We start from the raw sequence: 20,429 nt of genomic DNA, 5'->3' as shown, positions 1-20,429 counted from the left end.
CGCCCCAGCTCCCCGGCATGCGTGTGTGGGTTTTGGGGGTGACAGCATCTCTCCAGCCCAATCTGGGCTGTGGAAAAAGGAGGATGTGTAGCAGAGGGGACCTGGCTTTACTCAGCCAGGAGAAAAAACCCGGAAGGTGGCATTGCCAGGCCAGTTGGCGCCTGTTTACAGCAGAATCCCAGTTAGATCCGCTTCTACTTTTCAGACCGTACCTTTCCCTCCCCAACGACAGTCCCTTCCCAAATCTACCTCCCTCCTCTCAGTTTTCTTTCTGCCATCCGAGACTGAAGATCAGGAAGAGTTCGCAACTAATCTCTGCTTAATTTTTCCCCCCTGTCAATCATAACAGAAGTTGCCCAGGTTAACTGAAGTCTACATAAAAGCCCAGTATGTTGTAATCGAAAGAGCATCGATTTTGAAGCCAGAAACTTGAATTAGAATGCTGGTTCTCCCAACTACTAGCTGATGACTTTGGTCAAATTTTTTAACCTCTGTGATCTTTTCCTTCTCTACCAAATGGGGATAATGAAATTTGCTTTGCTCATTTAGGATAGTTGTGAGGACTAAATCAGAGTTTGTGTAGGAAAGCTTCTTTTTAACTAAAAAAGTTTCCTGCCTAGTTGTTGGCTTAAGATTATGATGCTGCCTGATGGGCAAAGCAGGAAGTCTAACCTTCAAACCTCTTCTTTCCTGACTCCTTTTTCTTTAGGCCTCCTTCTCTGTTGAAGATAACCACATCCCTTGTAGCATCCAGCCTTACCTTTTTCTTGGTCCTTTCCTTTACAGGTCATGTCATTAGCACCAGTGTCCTTGGCATGGTATAGGAAGGTGGCACCATCAAAGGAATGGGGCTTCTGCTGTCTATCTTCCTCTTCTCCCCACCCATCTAACCCTGGGCCATCCTACTTGCCCAACTCAAAATTAGCTCATCTGAATACTCCCTTTGTTTTTCTTTCGACCTGAGGAAGAGGAGGAGGCAAAACTGCCCTTGTGCTTGAATGTTATAATATTAAAAAATTTAAAATATTAAAATCCTTCTGTTGGGGGATTAAAGCTATAAACTGGTCTAGCTGTATGGTAAGGGAGAAGATACCATTATCTTGCTATAGTAAAATACTCACTGAATTACTATGGCAGGCACTGTGCTAATTGCTTTACATGAAATAGATCTTAAATCCCTACATCTACCTATAAGGGAGGTACTTTTATTATTTCTGTGTTACAGATGAGGAAACGGACCCATAGAGATGAAGTGACTTGCCTAAAAAAGATAAGAGTACTCAGTTTTAAACTGATATGGAGATGAGGCTAGTGCTCAAAAAAAATCTAACTGTCATGGCTGGACTCCATTTGTACTACATAGATGGTATGTAGTACAAATGGAGATGGTGAGTCTTGGAATACAAATTAAAACTCCAAATGAAGACTTAGTTCTTTAACTAAAATTGGTATTTCTTTTGGTGCCTGGCTGGGCTGTCAGAGCCCACAGGTGGTATACTGCCACAAGTCCATTTATTTTATTTTATTATTATAAATTTCTGGAAAGGATTAGGGTTGCACTAATGGCTAAGGATTAACATGGCCTCTCTCTTGTTAACTCACCGTTTCCAAAAAAGGGAGAGACTTCTGTCTTGTCCATCTCAGGATAAAGAGATAACCATGAGCTTCTTATTTATTCTGCATGTCAGGTGCAAAAGTGACTTTTATTTTTGGTTCTTGCTTGAGTCTTTTTGTCAGGAAGAGTTTTTTTTTAAAACTGTATTGAAATGTAACATACATTTAGAAAAGTTTATAGATAAGTTTATACTCCATGAATATTCACAAACTGCACATACCCATGTAACCAGCACCCACATCAAGAAACAGAACATGACCAGAGGTCACCTCATTCCTCTTCTAGTCAATACCCCTCTCAAGGATAACCACTATCTTGACTTCTTAACATAAGAGATTAGTTTGCCCTTTTTTTCGTACTTAAAATAAATGGATTCATACATTATATACTCTCGTGTCTGGCTTACCATATTATTCCTTATAGATAATTCTTATTGCTGTATAGTATTCCATTTTGTTAACATGCCATGTGTGATTTATCCAGTCTTCTGTTATTGGGGACTTTCAAGTTCTGGCTGTTAAAAATAGAACATTTGGCGGATATACATACATTTACATTTTTGTTAGAATGTACATAGGAGTGGAATTTCTCCATCATAGGACAGGCATACATTAAGCTAGAGTAGATTCACTCTTCCCACCTGTGTGTGAGAGAGGAATTGTCTTTTTAAGTTATAACTTTAGGATTTAACAGTGATTTTTGTACTCTCTCAGGCCTACCCATAAGTTTAGTGACTCTTCTGGCTGAGTCAGAAATTTTTCTTTGTACTTTTCCCTATCCCCATCACTTCTGTGTCAGTTGGCACCTAGAATTCTTAATTACTTTCCATTCTGGAATGGAACCTTATTTATTAGGAATTTTCAGTTATCATTAAATGAGTTTCAACTGCTTTGGAAATTTACTGTAGTGGTTTAGAGCAGCAGTTTGCAACCTTTTTGGCACCAGGGACTGGTGCTCCTATGAGAAGCTAATGCCTGATCTGAGGTGGAGCTGAGATGGTGATGCTAGCACTGGGGAGTGGTTACAAATGCAGATGAATGAAGCTTTGCTTGCTTGCCCACTGCTCACCTCCTGCTGTGTAGCCGGGTACCTAACAGGTCATGGACCAGTACCGATCTGCGGCCCAGGGATCGGGGACCCTTGGTTTAGAGTGTATGCGTTGGAACCAGACTGTCTGAATTCAGATCTCAACTCCGCTACTTAACTTTGTGATCTTAACAAGTATGTAACTTCTCTATGCCTCAGTTTCTTTATCTGTAAAATAGTATTGATAATAATAGTATTTATCTCACAGGGTCGTTATAAGGATTAAATTAGTTAATATTTGTAAAAGTGCTTAGACCAGTGCTTGGTGCATCATAGATGCTTAACTTAGCTACCAATTATCAATCATCATCATCATCACCCTCATCATCATGATTATCATCACCATCATTATTAGTTATTCTTTACAAAACCTCATGTTGGGAGTTGTTAGGGATACATAGCTGTCTTAGATATAGCAACTGCCTTGTAGGGTCTCTAATCAAGTGAAGTGATGATCCAAGAATGAAAGTGAGAACTTTCATAAGAGGGAGCAATGAAATGCTATTGGAGTTTAAAGGCAAATGAGCTCCAGTTGTAGATGAGTGTGGGGAGAATGAAATGAAGAAAGCTTTATGGAAAGTGTGGCATTTAAACTGAGTCTGAATAATAGGATTTTACTTTCCAAAGATTGAGAAGGTGAGAGGGTGTCACTACCAAGGGAACTGTAAGAGTGTAAGCTAAGGGCAGGTAACTCACTAGGGCAAGGCAGTGAGAGGAACTTTTCAAGGAATTAAGTTGGAGAGAGGTTTTGTAGATTGTAGAGGACCTTGAATGTTAAACTGAGGAATTTGAACTTGGTTCTATAAGTAACAAAGAGCTGCTAAAGCTTTGTTAAGTCTAGTAATGTAGAATATAAATGAAAGGACTTTTAAAAGTAAATGAGGAATGAGAATGTAGTTTCTTTTTGTCATGATAAAAATGTTCTAAAATTATATTCTTATGGTTGTACAACTTTGTAAATTTACTAAAAAAAATCAGTGAATTTTGCATTTAAAACAAGTGAATTTCATGGTATGTACGTTCAACAATCTGCCGGTGAATGAATGAATGAAAGAATGAATTAATAGATCATTTAGTGCTAGTTCAAGCCTCTCATTTCACAAATGTGAAAGCTAGGCCCAGATGGCTAAAGTTTCTTGTCCAAGGTCAAACATCTACCAAGTAACAGAACCAGCACTGTCTTTTTGTCGGTTAGTATGCACGACTGGTTCAGACTATGATAAATTATGTGGAATTATCACTAAAACTAGAGTCAAAATAATTGGAAGTGTCAGGTGGGTATAGAATGCTATTCTGGATAATAATAAGTAATAACACTTTATACTACTTTACCGTTTACAAAGTGCTTTTCAATCCACACTATCTGCTCTCAAGATTACTATTTATATTAAACTTTCCTGAAAGATAATTTTTGGCTTGGCTTCCAGGAAACGAAGAAACAAATTTAATGTTCAGTCATATTAACTACATTAGCTCTTGTACTTAGCATAATTGTTTCCTCTTCCTTTTCATGGCTTTGATTTTCTGTTCTAATAACCTAATCGTAGATCCGTCTTTAATTATAAGCCACCTCAAATTCATTTAGGAAAGAGGCAGGATCAGAATAAATCATGATAAAACTGGGTAAAGTATTTTTTATTGTCAAAGAAATGTGATTTCTAGAGGTGGGGATCGTATTCTCCTTCTAGTTCTCAAAAGTCCAAATTCATTTGGCTTCATTTTGATTCTTTTAGTCTAAGAAATAATGTAATGTAGTGGGAAAAAACAAACATGGACAGAGCTGGGTTTGAATTCTAGATGTATTATTAGCGAGTTCTTGGCTAAATCACTCAAATTCTCTATCATTTTCCTCATTTCTAAAATGGGGATAATATTTACCTCTTGGGACTATGGTAAAGATTAAGATGTAAGATATTGATAAGGGCCTGGCACATGTTGAATGCACCATAACTATATTCCCCTTCTGTTTCCATCAGAGCCAAACAATAGTAGAGGTTCTAATATACATTAGTTCTGGGATATCTGAAGATCAGCCTGTCTCAAAGAGGGATATTTTCCTGAGTATCCAGGAAGGCTCTTGGTACTGCAGTGCAAAGAGAGAGGCTATCCAGGAAGCCCTGGTGGCAGGGGTCTGGCACATTGGCCGTCATTTACTAGGCTTTGGAATCATTTTCCTCACCACCAAAACCTCTTTCTTCAACTTCACTTTGTATTTGGGAAACTCCTACTAAGCCGTGTTCCTAGAAACCACTGGGATTTGTTTTAGGTTAGTGTGTTTTTAGATAGCATTTTGTGGTTTTGTGGTACAATGCTTAAAAGTTTTAGAAAGATTTTTTGATGAGCTCCAGAGACATTTTCATCATTTGAGAAACCCAGGCTGGACAGGGAGTCAGGAGACCTGGGTTTTAGTCCCAGCCTTGATACTGACATGCTGTGTGACCTTAAGTTTCATTTTCCTTGTGGGTAAAATAATAATATCTAACCTTTCTTGAGCAATTACTATGTGCCAGGCACTATTCTAAGTGCTTTTCAGAAATATTTATATATTCATTTAACACTTACAACACTACTATTGCCTTAATTTTAAAGATACAGAAATCAAGACCAAGAAAGCTTGAGCAACTTGCTGAAAACCAGAATGCAAAGCAGACACTCTGAGACTCAAAAGCCTGTTCTCTTAACCCCTGCACTGTACTGCTTCAATAAAATGAGCAGTTGGTATTATACCAGCATTTCCTAAACCTTGTTCCTGAGGACTACTAGTCCCACAAGGTAAATTATTTAAAGAAATAAAAAGGATTCTAAGATGAAATATGTTGATACTATAAACTCTGTAGAGATTCATAGTGAATTTTCACCTATAAAATCTCTGAGAAATTCTGCAATAAAGAAACCTGTTTATATTTGTTCAACCCAGTGTTTTCCTAACCTGACTGCAAAACCGTGTGTGTGTGTGTGTGTGTGTGTGTGTGTGTGTGTGTGTACACCAATTAACATCCTGTGGAACCAGGGTTCTTAGAATATGCTTCAAGAAATGCTAGTGTCAATCTGGAAATTTCATTCTAACTTAAATGCTCTGAGCACATAATGATAGATGTGTGGACTGTGAAATGTAGCATTTCTTTCTGAGTCTCAAATTTCCTTTAATTGGAGGGGTGCTGAAAAATAGAGTGTGAGGAGGCATAATTCAAGGCATTTTTAACACTTGCTTCAAATGACCTGTACATCTTGACACAGAAGATTTCATTTGCCCTCCACCTTTTCCTTTCCTCCCTCCTACCCTGTTGCATATTTTCTTAGTTACTACTTTAAAGAAGAGATCTAAATCAGAGGTGCTTGTCTTGAAAGTAGGAGAAAACCATTTTGATATGTTCAAGGTGTAGCCGTTGTTTTCATGATGAATGGTCTCTGTTGTCAGAGGTGATGCCACACGGAGCAAGGCTTATGTGGGACATGTGTATGGCTGATGGATATCATTACACTGTTGGTTCTCCTGGAGCCAAATGTCTCTTATTTATTTATTTTTGCAGTGTACCCAAGTTATAACCGATAATTGTGGCAAATTAGGTTAGTAAATGGATTCTGAGACCTCTGAGGTACACCTGATTTCCTCCTTCCCTTCCTCCCATCCTGGAATGGAAATGGAAATAAATAAACAAACAACCCCCTCCCCCAACCTAACACCATGTATGGTCTACAGCTTCTCCAAGAGCAAAGATCTTTTAAATGTCAGTGCTCAGTCTACGGACCAGGAGTACAAAACAAAGCGATCAGGTTGCTTCTCTCTGGGAATTAGAGTCTATAGTACTTCGTGATAGTTAAACTTCTTTTCTTTCTTTTTTTCTTTCCTTCTCATTTTTTTTTTAAATTGATTTTCTGTTTGGATGATCTGTCCATATCCGATAGTGGGGTGTTAGGTCTCATGCAATAATCGTGTTTTGGTCTGTTTCTCCCTTTAGTTCTGTTAGTAATTGCTTTATATATTTCTGGGCTCCCTTTTGGAGTATAGGTATTAATAAGTGTTATATCTTCTTGGTTTATGATTTATTTTATCATTATGAAGTGTCTCTCAGTACCTTTCTTTACTTTTCTTATTTCGAAGTCTATATCATCTGATATTAGTACCTCCGCTCCTGCTTTTCTCTGAATGCCATTTGAGATAATTGAGTATTCTGTTGACTTCTTGAATTCCAAGCTCCAGCTCATTCCTTAGATTTGGAAAATTCTCATGAACTATTTGTCTGAAAATGCTTTCTAATCTCTGCTCCTTTTCCTCACCTTCGATAATGCCCATTATTATGTTTCCTCTCCTGATGGTATCAGCTCGTTCTTGTATTTCTCTTTCATTATTTTTCATTCTTTGGTTTCTCTCTTCTTCCTTCTGATTTATTTCTAGATTTCTGACTTTGATATCAGTGATCCTTTCATCTACTTGGTCGACTCTACTTCCCCAGCTTGTATTTCATTTTTCATCTCTTTCAGTGTTTCTTCATCTCCAGAAGTTCCTTTTGGTTCTTTTTGAGGGTTTCAGTCTGCCTGTTAAAAAACTCATTCTGCTGATGTAGTTGATTTTCAATTCCTGGAATTGTTGATATGAATTATTTTTGGTCTCATTGAAATTTAAAAAAAATTTTTCCCAGCTTTATTGATATATAATAGACAATTAGTTGCTCATATTTACAATGCACAATTCAATGTTTTTTCAGTTATAGTTGGCATACAATAATGTACCGGTTTCCATTTTATAACGTAGTAATCAGAGATCCACATAACTCGCAAAGTGATCACCCCATTAAATCTAGTACCCTCTTCCCCCTTAAATATTTATTACATTGTTAACTATCTTCCCCATGCTACACTCTACATCTCCATGTCTCTTCTGCAACTATCCATTTGTACCCCTTAATCCCGTTGTCTTTTCTTCCCATCATCCCAACCCCCCCACCATCTGGTAGCCCTCAAAATATTCTCTACATCTATTAGTCTATTATTGCTTTTGTTCTTGTTGTTTATTCTTTAGATTCTTCATGTACATGAAATCATGCAATATTTGTCTTTCTCTATCCTTCCCTTTTCATTCAGTGCAGTACTGTTTAGGTCCATCAAGGCAGTATCTTTCTCTATCTCCTTCCTTTTAGTCTGTATGTGTCTTTTAATCTGAAGTGAGCCTCTTGTGGGCATCATATATAGGGGTCTTGTTTTTTTATCCATTTAGTCACTCTATCTTTTGGTTGGAGCACTTAATTCTTTTCCATTTGAAAAACTCATTGATAGAAATGTTGTTATTACCATTCTTTATTCCTGTTTTTGATACATATTTTTTCTTCTTAAAGAAGTCTCTTTAACATTTCCTGTAATACTAGCTTGGTGATGAGAAATTGTTTAGATTATTTTTTCTGGGAACCTCTTTATCTGTCCTTTCACTCTAAATGATAGCTTTGCTGGATAAAGTATTCTTGGTTGTAGATCCTGGGTTTTCATCATTTTGAATATTTTGTGCCAAGCCTTTCTGTCCTGCATGGTTTCTTTTGAGAAATCAGCTGCCAGCCTTATGGGTGCTGCCTTGTAGGTAACTGTTTTTGTCTTACTGCTCTTAAGATTCTCTCTTTGTATTTAACCTTTGGCATTTTCATTATGATGTGTCTTGGTGTGGGCCTCCTTGGGTTCCTCTTTCTTTGGACATTCTGAGCTTCCTGGAGTTGTATGTTTATTTTCTTCACCAGGTGAGGGAAGTTTTCTATCATTATTTCTTCAAATAGCTCTTCAACATCTTATTTTCCTCGGATGACTCTATGACAAGATAATTTTTACATTTAGTATTGTCCCACAGGCTCCTTACATTATTATTATAGTCTTGGCTTCTTTTTTCTTGCCATTCTAATTGAATGTCCTTGGCTCCCCTATCCTCTGTATCGGTGGTTCGATCCTCTTCTTTATCCACTCTGTTTTTTCCATCTAATATACTCTTCATCTCAGATAATGTGTTCTTCATTTCTGACCGTTTCTCTTTTATGATTTCCATTTCCATTTTTATGTTTTTTATCTCTTTGTAAAAGTTCTCACTGAATTCATCTATACTTCCCCTAAGTTTATTGAGCATCTTTATAACCAGGTGTTTCGAACTCTGCATCTGTTAGATTGCTTGACTTCATTCTTGCTGGATCTCAGTTCTGTTCTCTCATATGGTTTCTGTTTCTTTGATTCCCATTTTGGCTGACTTTCTGCGTCTGTTTCTATGTACTAAGCAAGGCTCTTAAGTCTCCCACTCTTACTAGCGTGGCTTTGTTTGATATGTGACCAGTAGCACAGTCCTTAGAGGGGTTCAGCTGCAGGATAAGGTTAGCCTCAGCCTATACCACTCCCGGTCTACCTGTTAAGATTCAGCAAGCAATCCGCAGATGCGGTGCATATAGTTGCCTCAAAAGGCCACACCAGAAACCAAGGCCAGCTGACAGTAGTGTGAGTCTTGGCTCCGCTCAGCAAGTAGCACCTGACTCTCCAAGGATACACCTGTATGTGGCTTGGGACAGGCCGTGTGTTGGGGAAGGTGGAGTTTCAGGGAATCCTCCTGGTGGAGCGACCTCTGTTTTCCAGTTTGATGATGTGTCAGCTTTGGTGGTGCTGCATCCACACACTGGGAAGGGAGAAGGTTCACAGAGGAACAATGGATACCGCCGGCACTTCTATCCAGGAGAGACCCTAGCCTGTGGCCCTCACTCCGAAAACTCATGTTTCCCTGTAAATCCCTGGTGCCCACCTCACAGCCGAACTTGCAGTGTTGCTCAGAGTGAGCAGGTCCGTCACTGTGAAAGTTTGCTCATGGACATGGCCCCTTTAAGAGGTGCCTGCAGCTGCCACTGCTATGGCCTCCGTCCCATTCAGCTGCTGGGGACCGGGCAGCCTCATGTCCTCGCCCTGTCCTACCTCCTCCCGTTGCAGGGTGATTTCTTATTTCTCTCCCTAGTTGTAGGGCTTTTTCATCTAGATCCCAGGCGACTTTCCTTGCTGTTTGCTCTGTGATTCTGTCACAACTTTGAATTGCTCGCAAGAAGGATGAACAAAGCATTTATCATCTACGCCATTTTTTTCCTTCCCTCATTGAGTTTTTTCAGAAGTACCATCCTGAATTCTCTATCATTTAAGTCACATATTTTTGTCTTCAAGTTTATTTTGTGGAGATTTTTCTTTCTATCTGAGCTGCCTTGTCATCTTGGTTGTTCATGGTATTTAATGGACTATTTCTCTGACTGGATATTAATCGAGGTGTATTCTTCCTTTTCCCTGAATGATTTATTGTATAAAAGTCTCTCTTTAGCCTGTTCCTAAGATGACATTTTTCTTTTGGTTTTTCCAGAAGGTAGCGTCTACGCCTCTTGGATCCCTGCTTTATATAAAGTCTTAATAATGCCTTTTTCTTCTAAATACTCAAACATGCTCCCTACCCTCAGTCTCAGTCCCTGTCATTTTTAGCGATAGTTTCGTTAGCGTTTGCTGAGTTTCCCTTGGGCTCCATGGTGTTTGGTCATGGAGGATATGGAGTGAGGGGCCCCCTGGTTTGGGGGATGGGGGCTATAGCTCAGCCTCCGTTTTGCAACTGTGGCTGGTAATAATCAACTCTTGTTTCTCTGGCGTCCCCGATTCTCTGTTTTCTGTTCTTATCCCTGAGTATTGCCCACTGCGTGGAGCTCACAGCTCTCTCAGGCAGGTCTGTTCAGGGCACCGACGCACTTTCTCCCCTCTCCCTCCTCCTGCAGGGAGCTCCAACTGCGAGAGGAAGCTTCTTTGTTTCTCCCAGTCTACCATCTGACTCCCAGGGTTCTGACCTATAGTAGCTCTTATGAGCAGATCCCACGCTCAGACGCGCTGGTGTGCAGTTCGGGTGTTTTTTGTTGTTGTTGAGTTTTAGATATTCAGCTTATTATTGTTTCAGGGGGAGATATCTAGGGCATCTCTCACTCTGCTGTGTTTCTGACATCCCTCCCTTTGCAGATTTTTAAATCAGGTTGTTTGCTTTTTTTTTTTTTTTTTGGTTGAGTTGTATAAGTTCTTTATATATTCTAGATAGTAACCTCTTTCCAGATACATGATTTGCAAATATTATTCTCCATTTTGTAGGTTACTTTTTCACCCAGTTGATTGTTTCCTTTGATATACTGAAGTTTTAAAGTTTGACGTATTCCCGTTCGTCTATTTTTACTTTCACTGCCTGTGTTTTTATCATATTCAAGAATAGCCAAATCCAATGTCCTGAAGCTATTTCTCTATGTTTTATTGTAGGAATTATATATATTTTTGGTCTTACATTTAGGTCTCTAATCCATTTTGAATTAATTTTTGTATATGATATAAGTTAAAGGTCCCACTCCTTTTTTTTTTTTCCTTTGGGATGTGAATATTCAGTTTTCTCAACACCATTTTTTGAAGAGACTGTCCTTTCCCCATTGTATAGTCTTGTCACCCTTGTCAAAAATCATTTGGCCATATTTCAAGGGTTTATTTCTGTGCTTTCTATTCCATTCCATTCTATATATATATATCTTTTTTTTTTTTTGCCAGTATCACTCCATTTTGATTACTGTTGTAGTATGTTTTGAAATCAGGAATTATGAGACTTCTAGCTTTATTCTTGTCTTTCAAGATTATTTGGCTACTTGGGATCCTTTGAGATTCCATATGAGTTTTAGGAATTTTTTTTTTTTCCTGCAAAAAAAAAAAATCCATTGGGATTTTGATCGGAAATGCATTGAATCTATAGATCACTTTGGGTAGAATGGACATTTTAACAATATTAAGCCTACCAAGCATAGACTGTCTTTCCATTTCTTTGTACCTTCTTTGATTTGTTTTAGCAATGTCTTCCAGTTTTCAGTGTACAAATCTTTTATATCCTTGGTTAAGTTTATTCTTAAGTATTTTATCTTTCTAGATGCTATAGTAAATGGAATTGTTTTAATTTCCTTTTTCAGATTGGTCATTGTTAGTGTATAGAAACTTAGCTGATTTTTGTTTGTTGATTTTCGTACCTTGCAACTTTACTGAAAATATTGTTTACTATTTTTTGGTGGAATATTTAGATTTTTCTGCATATAAGATTATGTCTTCTATCAGTAGAGAAAATTTTACTTCTTTTCCAATTTGCACGTCTTTTGTTTGTTCCTCTTGTTAAAATTGCTCTGGCTAGGACTTCCAGTATAGGAGAACAGTTTTAAGAATGACCTCTCAGGATAGAGTCCTAGGGACAAGTGATCAAGCGTAACTGCATTGGGTTGTAGTATAAGATGTAAAACACAACACTTGGTGTAGAGTAACTTCTCTATTTTGTTGTAGGTTTTGTTCCTGTATTTGGGGGTGAATCTTGGAATCTCACCCTCGAAAATAAGAGGATAAAGTTGTAATCCCCTAAAGGTTCTCAGCCTTGGCTGCACGCTAGAACCTGAGGAACTTTTTCAAACTCCCAAGACTGATTATATCAAAATCTCTAGGGGTAGGACTCAGGCATCAGTTTTTTTTCAAAGTTCCTCAGTCGATTCCAATATTAAGCTAAGAACCACTGCCAATATTAAGCAACCACTTCCAATATTAAGCATAAGAACCACTGCCCTAAAATATACATATTTTAGTGATTTCATATTCCATGGATTTTCCATGTCTACGTTTTTCTTAGCCACAAATTTTATTTATATATTGTTTGGAATAATTCAGTGGTTCACAATGATGACTACACATGATAATCACCTGTAGAGCTTCAAAAAAATCAGTTTTGTGGGGTTGGGCCTGCATATTCCATTTTTTGTTTGTTTTGTTTTCTTTTAAAGTGCCCCTGGTTTTTAGCCCAAGTTGAGAACTGCTGGTTTACCTGAAAGGAGGTTTCTGTTTGTAAAGTTAAAACACTGCAGGGTTTTAATTGCTATAGCCATAACATAATTTTTCAGTGAAAATCTAAATGTATTATCTCTTCTGGGTCACACTGTTCTGTAATAATCACCCCTTATAGTTTATAATATGCTGTCAGATCCATATTAAGTTGTTGTTCATAATAAACTCACATGGCAGGCATAATTTTCCCTGTTTTACAGATGAGAAAACTGGCAGAGAGGTGAAATAAGTTCCCTAAAGTTACCCCATTGGCAGAGCTGGATATGCACCCAGGATACTTATTGCAGTGTTGTGCTATAATGTGCCATGCACCCAACCTTGTAAAAATTATATCTTCCTTCCAGTATGAGTACATATTCTTTTTCAGTTTCTCACCGGAATAAGTAATCACCCAATTTGAGTAGAATCTTTTTTGATCCAATCCCCTTTTTTCTGCATTCATTCAGTTTCAACTCCCATTGACAAACTGTCTCTTCTAAGGCTTAGAACATGGAAAAACAGGTTTTAAACTTAGTCCTGTCATTGTCTATGTGTTTCAAGGAACGATTGATAACTATGTCAAATGCTGCCTGTAGGTGAAGCAAGATAAGGACTGAGAATTCCATTCACTCTTTCCATTCTTTTTTCATAATAGGCTATTTTTGAGCAGTTTTAGATTTACAGAAAAATTGGGCAGAAAGAAGAGTTCCCGTATACACCCACCTTACCCTTTCCAGTTTCTCCTATTATCGACATCTTGCATTAATGTGATACATTTCTTTCCATTGATGACCCCATATTGATACGTTATTATTATTGTTAACTGAAATCCATAGTTTACATTAGGGTTCACTCTTGGTGTTGTACTATGGGGTTTGACAAATGTATAATGGCATATATCCATCATTACAGTATCATACAGAATATTTTCTTGGCCCTAAAAAGCCTCTGTGCTTCACCTGTTTATCTCTCCTAGTAACCCTAAATCTTGGCAATCACTGATCTTTTTACTGTCTCCATAGTTTTGCCTTTTCTATAATGCCATATTGTTGGAATAATATAGTATGCAACCTTTTCAGATTGGCATCTTTCACTTAGTAATGTATTGAAGATTCCACCATGTCTTTTCATGACTTGATATTTCATTTCATTTAAACACTGAGTAATATTCCTTTGTCTGGATTTACCACAGTTTATCCATTCACCTACTGAAGGACATCTTGGTTTCCATGTTTTGGCAATTATGAATAAAGCTGCAATAAACCTTTGTTTGCAGGTTTTCGTGTGGACATAAGTTTTTACCTGATTTGGGCAAATACCAGAGTGCAATTGCTGGATTATATGGTAAGAGTGTATTTTGTGAGAAACTGCCAAAATGTGTTTCAAAGTGACTGTACCATTTTTCATTCCCATTAGCAATGAATTCCTGTTGCTCTACATCCTTGCTAGCATTTAGTGTTGTCAGTATTCAGGATTTTGGCCATTATAATAGATGTGTTGTGATATTTTGTTGTTTTACTTTCCAATTCCCTGATGACATAGGATGTGGAGCATCCTTTCATATGCTTATTTGCCACCTCTATATCTTTGTTAATGAGATGTCTATTCAGATCTTTGCCCATTTGTTAATGTTGGCTTATTTGTTGTCTTACTGTTAAGTTTTTAACTGCCCTTTGTATATATGGATACCAGGCTGTGGGATAAATCCAGAACTTAGCCCCTCCACATACTCAGAAGAATGATGACTACTTGGCCAGCAGCCATAAGGAAGGCAATAAACAAAGGGTTCTCGGCAGTGCCTGCTCCCAAAGACGTTTCTGCTCCTGTAACTAAGCAGTCCATCCTGCTCCAATCTTCTTGAGAAAGTGGCTGCTCTACCAATGAGATTACCTCTCCCTCTGCTTGTGTGTCCAAAACTTTGCTCTTGGCCAATATGGTTATTGCATGCCAGACCAGCTGCCATTAGGCTCCCCTGCCTTGTGAGTAATAAACGGCATGTCCTACTCCTCTGGTCCTCTTGGTGTTTTTTTTTTTTTTTTCCAGGATATCCAAAGGCTAGGAGCAAGTTCCAGGCCTGGAACTTCTGCATTACACAGACCTTTTTCAAATGGGTGTTTTGAAAATATTTTCTCCTAGTCTGTGGCTTGGCCTTATATTCTCTTAACTGTCTTATAGAGCAAAAGTTTTGAAATTTAATTAAGTCCAACATAGCAATTTTTTTCTTTTATGAATCCTGTTTTTGGTGTTATATCTAAAAAGCCATCATGAAACTCAGGCTTACCTAAATATTCTCCAGGTTATTTTCTAGGAGTTTTGTAGTTTTATGTTTTATACTTAAGTCTATGATTCACTCTGAGTTAATATTTGTGAAAAGTTTAAGGTCTGTGTCTTAATTTATGCTTTTGCATGTGGATTTCCAATGTTTCCAGCACCAATTCTTGAAAAGACTATTCTTTCTCCATTGAATTGCTTTTGGTACGTTCTTAAAGATCTCTTAACTCTATCCGTGTGAGTCTTTTTCTGGGCTCTCTATTCTGTTCCCTCTGTTCTCTTGATTTGTCTGTTCTTTTCCCAATACTACATTGTTTCGATTACTCTAGCTTCATAGTAAGTCTTGAAGTTGTTTAGAGTCATTCTTCTGACTTTGCTCTTCTCTTTCAACATTATTTTGGTTGTTCTGGGTCTTTTGCCTTTCCACTTAACCTTTAGAATCATTTGGTCAGCATTCACAAAATAACTTGCTGGGATTTTGACGGGGACTGCATCGAATCTGTAGTTCAAGTTGGAAAGAACTGACATCTTGACAATATTGACTCTTCCTATCCATGTACGTGGAATATCAATCTATTTATTTTGATCTTTGATTTTTTTTGTCAACAATTTGTAGTTTTATTCATAGCTTGTAAATATTTTTATTTATACTTAAGTAGTTTTTGGTACTACTGTAAATTATGTTTTGAATTTCACATTCTAATTGTTCATTGCTGATATATAAGAAAGTAATTTATATTTGCATATTAGCTTTGTATCCTGAAACCTTGCTGTAATTGCTTATTAGTTCTTGGAGTTTTTGTTTTGTTGTTGATCCTTTGGTATTTTCTACATATATAATCATGTGTTCTACAAAGACAATTTCATTTCTTCCTTCCAAATCCGTATACCTTTCATTTCTTTTTTTTTGTCTTACTGCATTAGCTATGACTTCTAGTACAGTGTTGAATAGGAGTGGTGAGAACAGACCTTCTTGCCTTGTTTTCAGTCTCAGCAGAACATATCTAGTTTCTCATCATTAAGTATGCTCTTAGCTATAGGTTTTTTGCTGATATTCTTTAACAAGTTGAGGAAATTTCCCTCTATTCCTAGTTTGCTGAGAGTTTTTTTTTTTTTTTATGAAAGTGCTGGATTTGATCATGTTTTTTCCTGCATCTAGCGATATGATTGTATGATTTTTTTTTCTTTTTTAGTCTGTCATTGTGGTGGATTACATTAATTGATTTTCAAATGTTGAATCAGCCTTGTATACCTGGAATAAATCTCATTTAGTCATGGTATATAATTCTTCTTATGCCTCGTTGGGTTCGATTGCTAATTATTATGGGTTGAATTGTTAAAGTTAATACGTTGAAGTGCTACCTAAACCCTAGTGCCTCAGAATGTGACTGTTTTGGGAGATTGTGTCCTTATGGAGGTAATCGATTTAAAATATGTTCAGTATGGTAGACATTAAACCAATATGGCTGATTTTCTTATAAGAGAATTTGGACACATGTGCAATAGAGGGAAGACAATGTGAAGAGACATGGAGAGAAGATGGCCATCTACAAGCCGAGGAGAGAAATTGGAACAGATTTTTCTCTCACAGCACCCAGAAGGAACCAACGCTGTTGTACTCTTGATTTGGGAATTTATCCTCCAGAATTATAAGACAATAAATTTCTGTTGTTTAAGCTACCTAGTTGATGGTACTTTGGAACAGCAACCCTAGCAAATGAATACATTGATTTTTGTTGATGATTTTTCATCTGCATTCATGAGAGAGATTGGTCTGTACTTTTTATTATTATTATTATTATTATTATTATTATTATTATTATTGTAAGAACATTTAACATGAGATCCATTCTCTTAAATTTTATGTATACAATACAGTATTGTTCATTATGGGTATATGTTGTGCAGCAGAACTTTTCCTTTCTTATAATGTCTTTTCTAGTTTTTCCGTTAAAGTAATCCTGGACTAATTGAACAAGTTAGGAAGTATTCTCTTTGCTTCTATTTTCTGGAAGATATTGTAGAGAATTAGTATAGTTTCTTAAGTGGTAGAATACATCAGTGAACCCATCTGGATCTGATAATTTCTGTTTTGGAAGATTATTAATTATTGATTCAACTTCTTTAATAGATATAGGCCTATTCAGATTATCTGTTTCTCTTGTGTGAGTTTTGGTAGATTATATCTTTCAAGGTATTGGTCTAATCCATCTAATAAATTATCAAATTTGTGGGCATAAGATTGTTCATAATATTTATTTTTTATCTTTTTACTATCTGGTAGTGATGGTTCCTCTTTCATTTCTGATATTAGTAATTCGTGTTTTCTCTCTCTTTTTAGTTAATCTGTCTAGATATTTAAGAATTTTATTGATCATTCATAGAAATAGCTTTTGGTCTCATTAATTTTTCTCTGTTGATTTCCTATTTTTGATTTCATTGATTTCTGCTCCAATTTTTATTATTTCTTCTTACTTTGGATTTAATTTGCTCTTTTTCTAGTTTCCTAAGGTGGAAACTTAGGTTGTTGATTTTAGATATTTCTTCTAATGCATCAAATGCTGTAAATTTCCCTCTAAGCATTGCTTTTGCTGCATTCAACACATTTTAATTTTTATTTAGTTCGGAATATTTTTTAAAATTCTCTTGAAACTTTTTCTTTGACTCATATGTTATTTCTCTGTGTTGTTTAATTCCCATGTATTTTGGGATGTTCCAGCTATCTTTCTGTAGTTGGTAGCTAGTTTTATTCCATTGCGTTCTGAGAGCATGCTTTATATGATTTCTATTCTTTTAAATTTATTAAGGTGTGTTTTGTGGTACAGAACATGGTCTGTCTTGATGAATGTTCTATGTGAGCTTGAGAAATATGAATTCAAGATCTTATTAGATGAAGTATTCTATAGATGTCAATTAGATTAAGTTGATTAATGGTACTGTTCAGTTCAACTATGTCCTTACTGATTTCCTGCTGGCTGGATCTGTCAATAGAGGGGTGTTGAAGTCTCCAACTATAATAGGGAATTCATTTATTTCTCTTTGCACTTCTGTCTGCTTTTTCCTCATATATTTTGATGCTCTGTTTTTAAGTGTATACACACTAAAGATTGTTGTATCTTGGAGAATTGACCCCATACCTTTATGTAATGCCTTTAGGTAATAGGTAATACTCCAACTTTCTTTTAATTTGTATTAGCATGGCATATATCTTCATCCTTTTTAATGCATAGTGTTTGATATTTAAAGTGGGTTTCTTTTTTAAAATATTTTTTCAATTATACTTGATATATTATATTAGTTTCAGATATACAATGTAGTGATTAGACATTCGTAAAACTTACAATGATCAACCCGATAAATCTGGTACTCTCTGACACCAAACATAGTTATTACAATATTATTGACTATATTTCCTAAGCTATAATTTGCACCCCCATTACTATTTTGTAACTACTCATTTGTACTTCTTAATCCCTTCCCCTTTTTCACTCATCTTCCTAATGCCTCTCCCATCTGGCAACCATCAAAATGTGTTCTGTATCTATGAGTTCGTTTCTGTTTTGTTTGTTCATTTAATTTTTTTTTTTTAGATTCTACAGTTAAGTGAAAACATATGGTATTTGTCTTTCTCTGTCTTATTTCACTTTGCATCATACCATCTAGGTCCATCCATGTATTTGCAGATGGCAAGATTTCATTATTTTTTTGGCTGAGTAATATTCCATTATATATATGTACTACTTCTTCTTTATCCATTCATCTATTGATGGACACAGGTTGCTTCCATATCTTGGCTATTATAAATAGTGCTGCAGTGAACATATGGATACATGTCTTTTTGAATTAGCGCTTTGGGTTTCTTCAGATAAATACTTAGAAGTGGAATTGCTGGGTCCTTCATTGTCTCTTGTTATAGCCTTTGTTTTAAAGTCTATTTTGTCTGGTATAAGTATGGCTATACCAGCTTTTTTTTTTTTCACTTATATTTTTATGAAATAGTTTTTCCTATTCCTTTACTTTCAGTGTGTGTGTGTCTTACATTCTGAAGCGAGTCTGTTATAGGCAGCATATGTAGGGGGCTTGTTTTCTTATCCATTCAGACACCCTATGTCTTTTGATTGAAGCATTTAATCCTTTACATTTAAAGTAATTGTTGAAACCTGATGGTTGCTGGATGGGAGGGAGATTAGAGGATGGGGTGAGGAAGGTGAGGGGATTGAAAGGTACAGAATAGTAGTCACAAAATGGTCATGGGAATGTAAAATAAAACATAGGAAATATAGTCAATTATATGGCAATAACTATGTATAGTGTCAGGTGGGTACTAGACTAGTCAAGGAGATCATTTCGTAAATATATAAATGTCTAACCACTATGCTGTACACCTGAAACTAATATAATATTGAAAAATTTTAAAAAAGGGTGGGGAAAAGGTGAAGAGGAATAAGGTTCAATTTTCCAGGTATAAAACAAATAAGTTAAGGGGATGTAATATACAACATAGAGAATATAGTCAGTAATATTGTGATACCATTGTATTCTGTCAGATGGTTGTTGGATTTATCATGGTGATCACTTCTTTAGGTATATAAATGTTGAATAACTATGGTGTATACCTGACACTAATATAATATTGTACACTATTTTTTAATAAAAATCTTAAAAAATCAAGTAATTGTTGATAGATATGTAGTTATAACCATTTTATCATTCATTTTTTTTTTTTTATCTCTCCTCCTCCTCCTTTTTCTTCTCTTCTTGTTCTTTTAACTTTTCTTGAAATACTGGCTCGGTGGTGATGAAATCCTTTAGCTTTTTCTTGTCTAGGTAGTTATTTATCTGTTCTTTGATTCTAAATGATAGCTTTGCTGGGTAGAGTAATCTTAGTTGTAGATCCTTGGTTTTCATCATTTTGAATGTTTCCTGCCAATCCCTTCTATACTGCAAGTTTCTTTTGAGAAATCACCTGACAGTCTCATGGGAGCTCTGTTGTAGGTAACTAACTGCTTTTCTTTTGCTGCTTTTAAGATTCTCTTTGTCTTTAACCTTTGGCATTTTAATTATGATGTGTCTTGGTGCGGGCCTGTTTGGGATCATCTTGTTTGGGACTCTTTTCACTTTCTGGGATTCTATGTCTATTTCCTTCACCAGGTTAGGAAAATTTTCTATCATTATTTCTTGAAATAAGTTCTCAATTCTTTACTCTCTTCTTTTGGCATCCCTATGATGCAGATGTTGGTACACTTGATGTTATCTAAGAGGCCCCTTAAACTATCTTCATTTTTTTGGATTCTTTTTTCTTGTTGCTATTCTGATTGGGTATTTTCTGCTACTTTATTTTCTAAATTACTGATTTGTTCCTTCACATCTAATCTACTGTTAATCTACTGTTAATTGGGTATGCTGTCCTCAGATGTGACCCTGGGTAGTGCTCTGACTCATACCAAAGAAGGCCACCAGGCATGCAGGCTGGGGCCTCCTGGGAGGGGCCCAGCTGCGTGCCAAGTTCTACTGCAGCTTGCGCCCTGTTCAGGGCCACCTGGAATGAGCCACCAGGCAGTCCTCAGATGGCCACCACCCATGCTGGGCTTTGGATTTCCTT

At 36.6% G+C, this 20,429-nt stretch overlaps 1 protein-coding gene across 5 annotated transcripts in view; it reads left to right on the top strand.

Moving 5' to 3' along the window:
* Window positions 1-20,429, top strand: part of MTMR8 (myotubularin related protein 8) — a 144,471-nt gene that overhangs the window by 632 nt on the left and 123,410 nt on the right. Inside the window, exon 2 of one of the 5 annotated variants that reach the window (XM_023525019.1) lies at window positions 13,833-13,900. The exons of the other annotated variants lie outside the window; for them this stretch is intronic. Within the exon in view, the coding sequence (XP_023380787.1) occupies window positions 13,898-13,900 (3 nt within the window). The 5' untranslated portion in view covers window positions 13,833-13,897. The remainder of the gene's footprint in view (window positions 1-13,832; window positions 13,901-20,429) is intronic. 5 annotated transcript variants of the gene reach the window in all.

The sequence above is a fragment of the Pteropus vampyrus genome, unplaced genomic scaffold (assembly GCF_000151845.1).
Source record: "Pteropus vampyrus isolate Shadow unplaced genomic scaffold, Pvam_2.0 Scaffold516, whole genome shotgun sequence".
NCBI lineage: Eukaryota > Metazoa > Chordata > Mammalia > Chiroptera > Pteropodidae > Pteropus > Pteropus vampyrus.
Note: the sequence above shows the minus strand (reverse complement) of the source record. Positions and strands in the feature narration are given on the sequence as shown.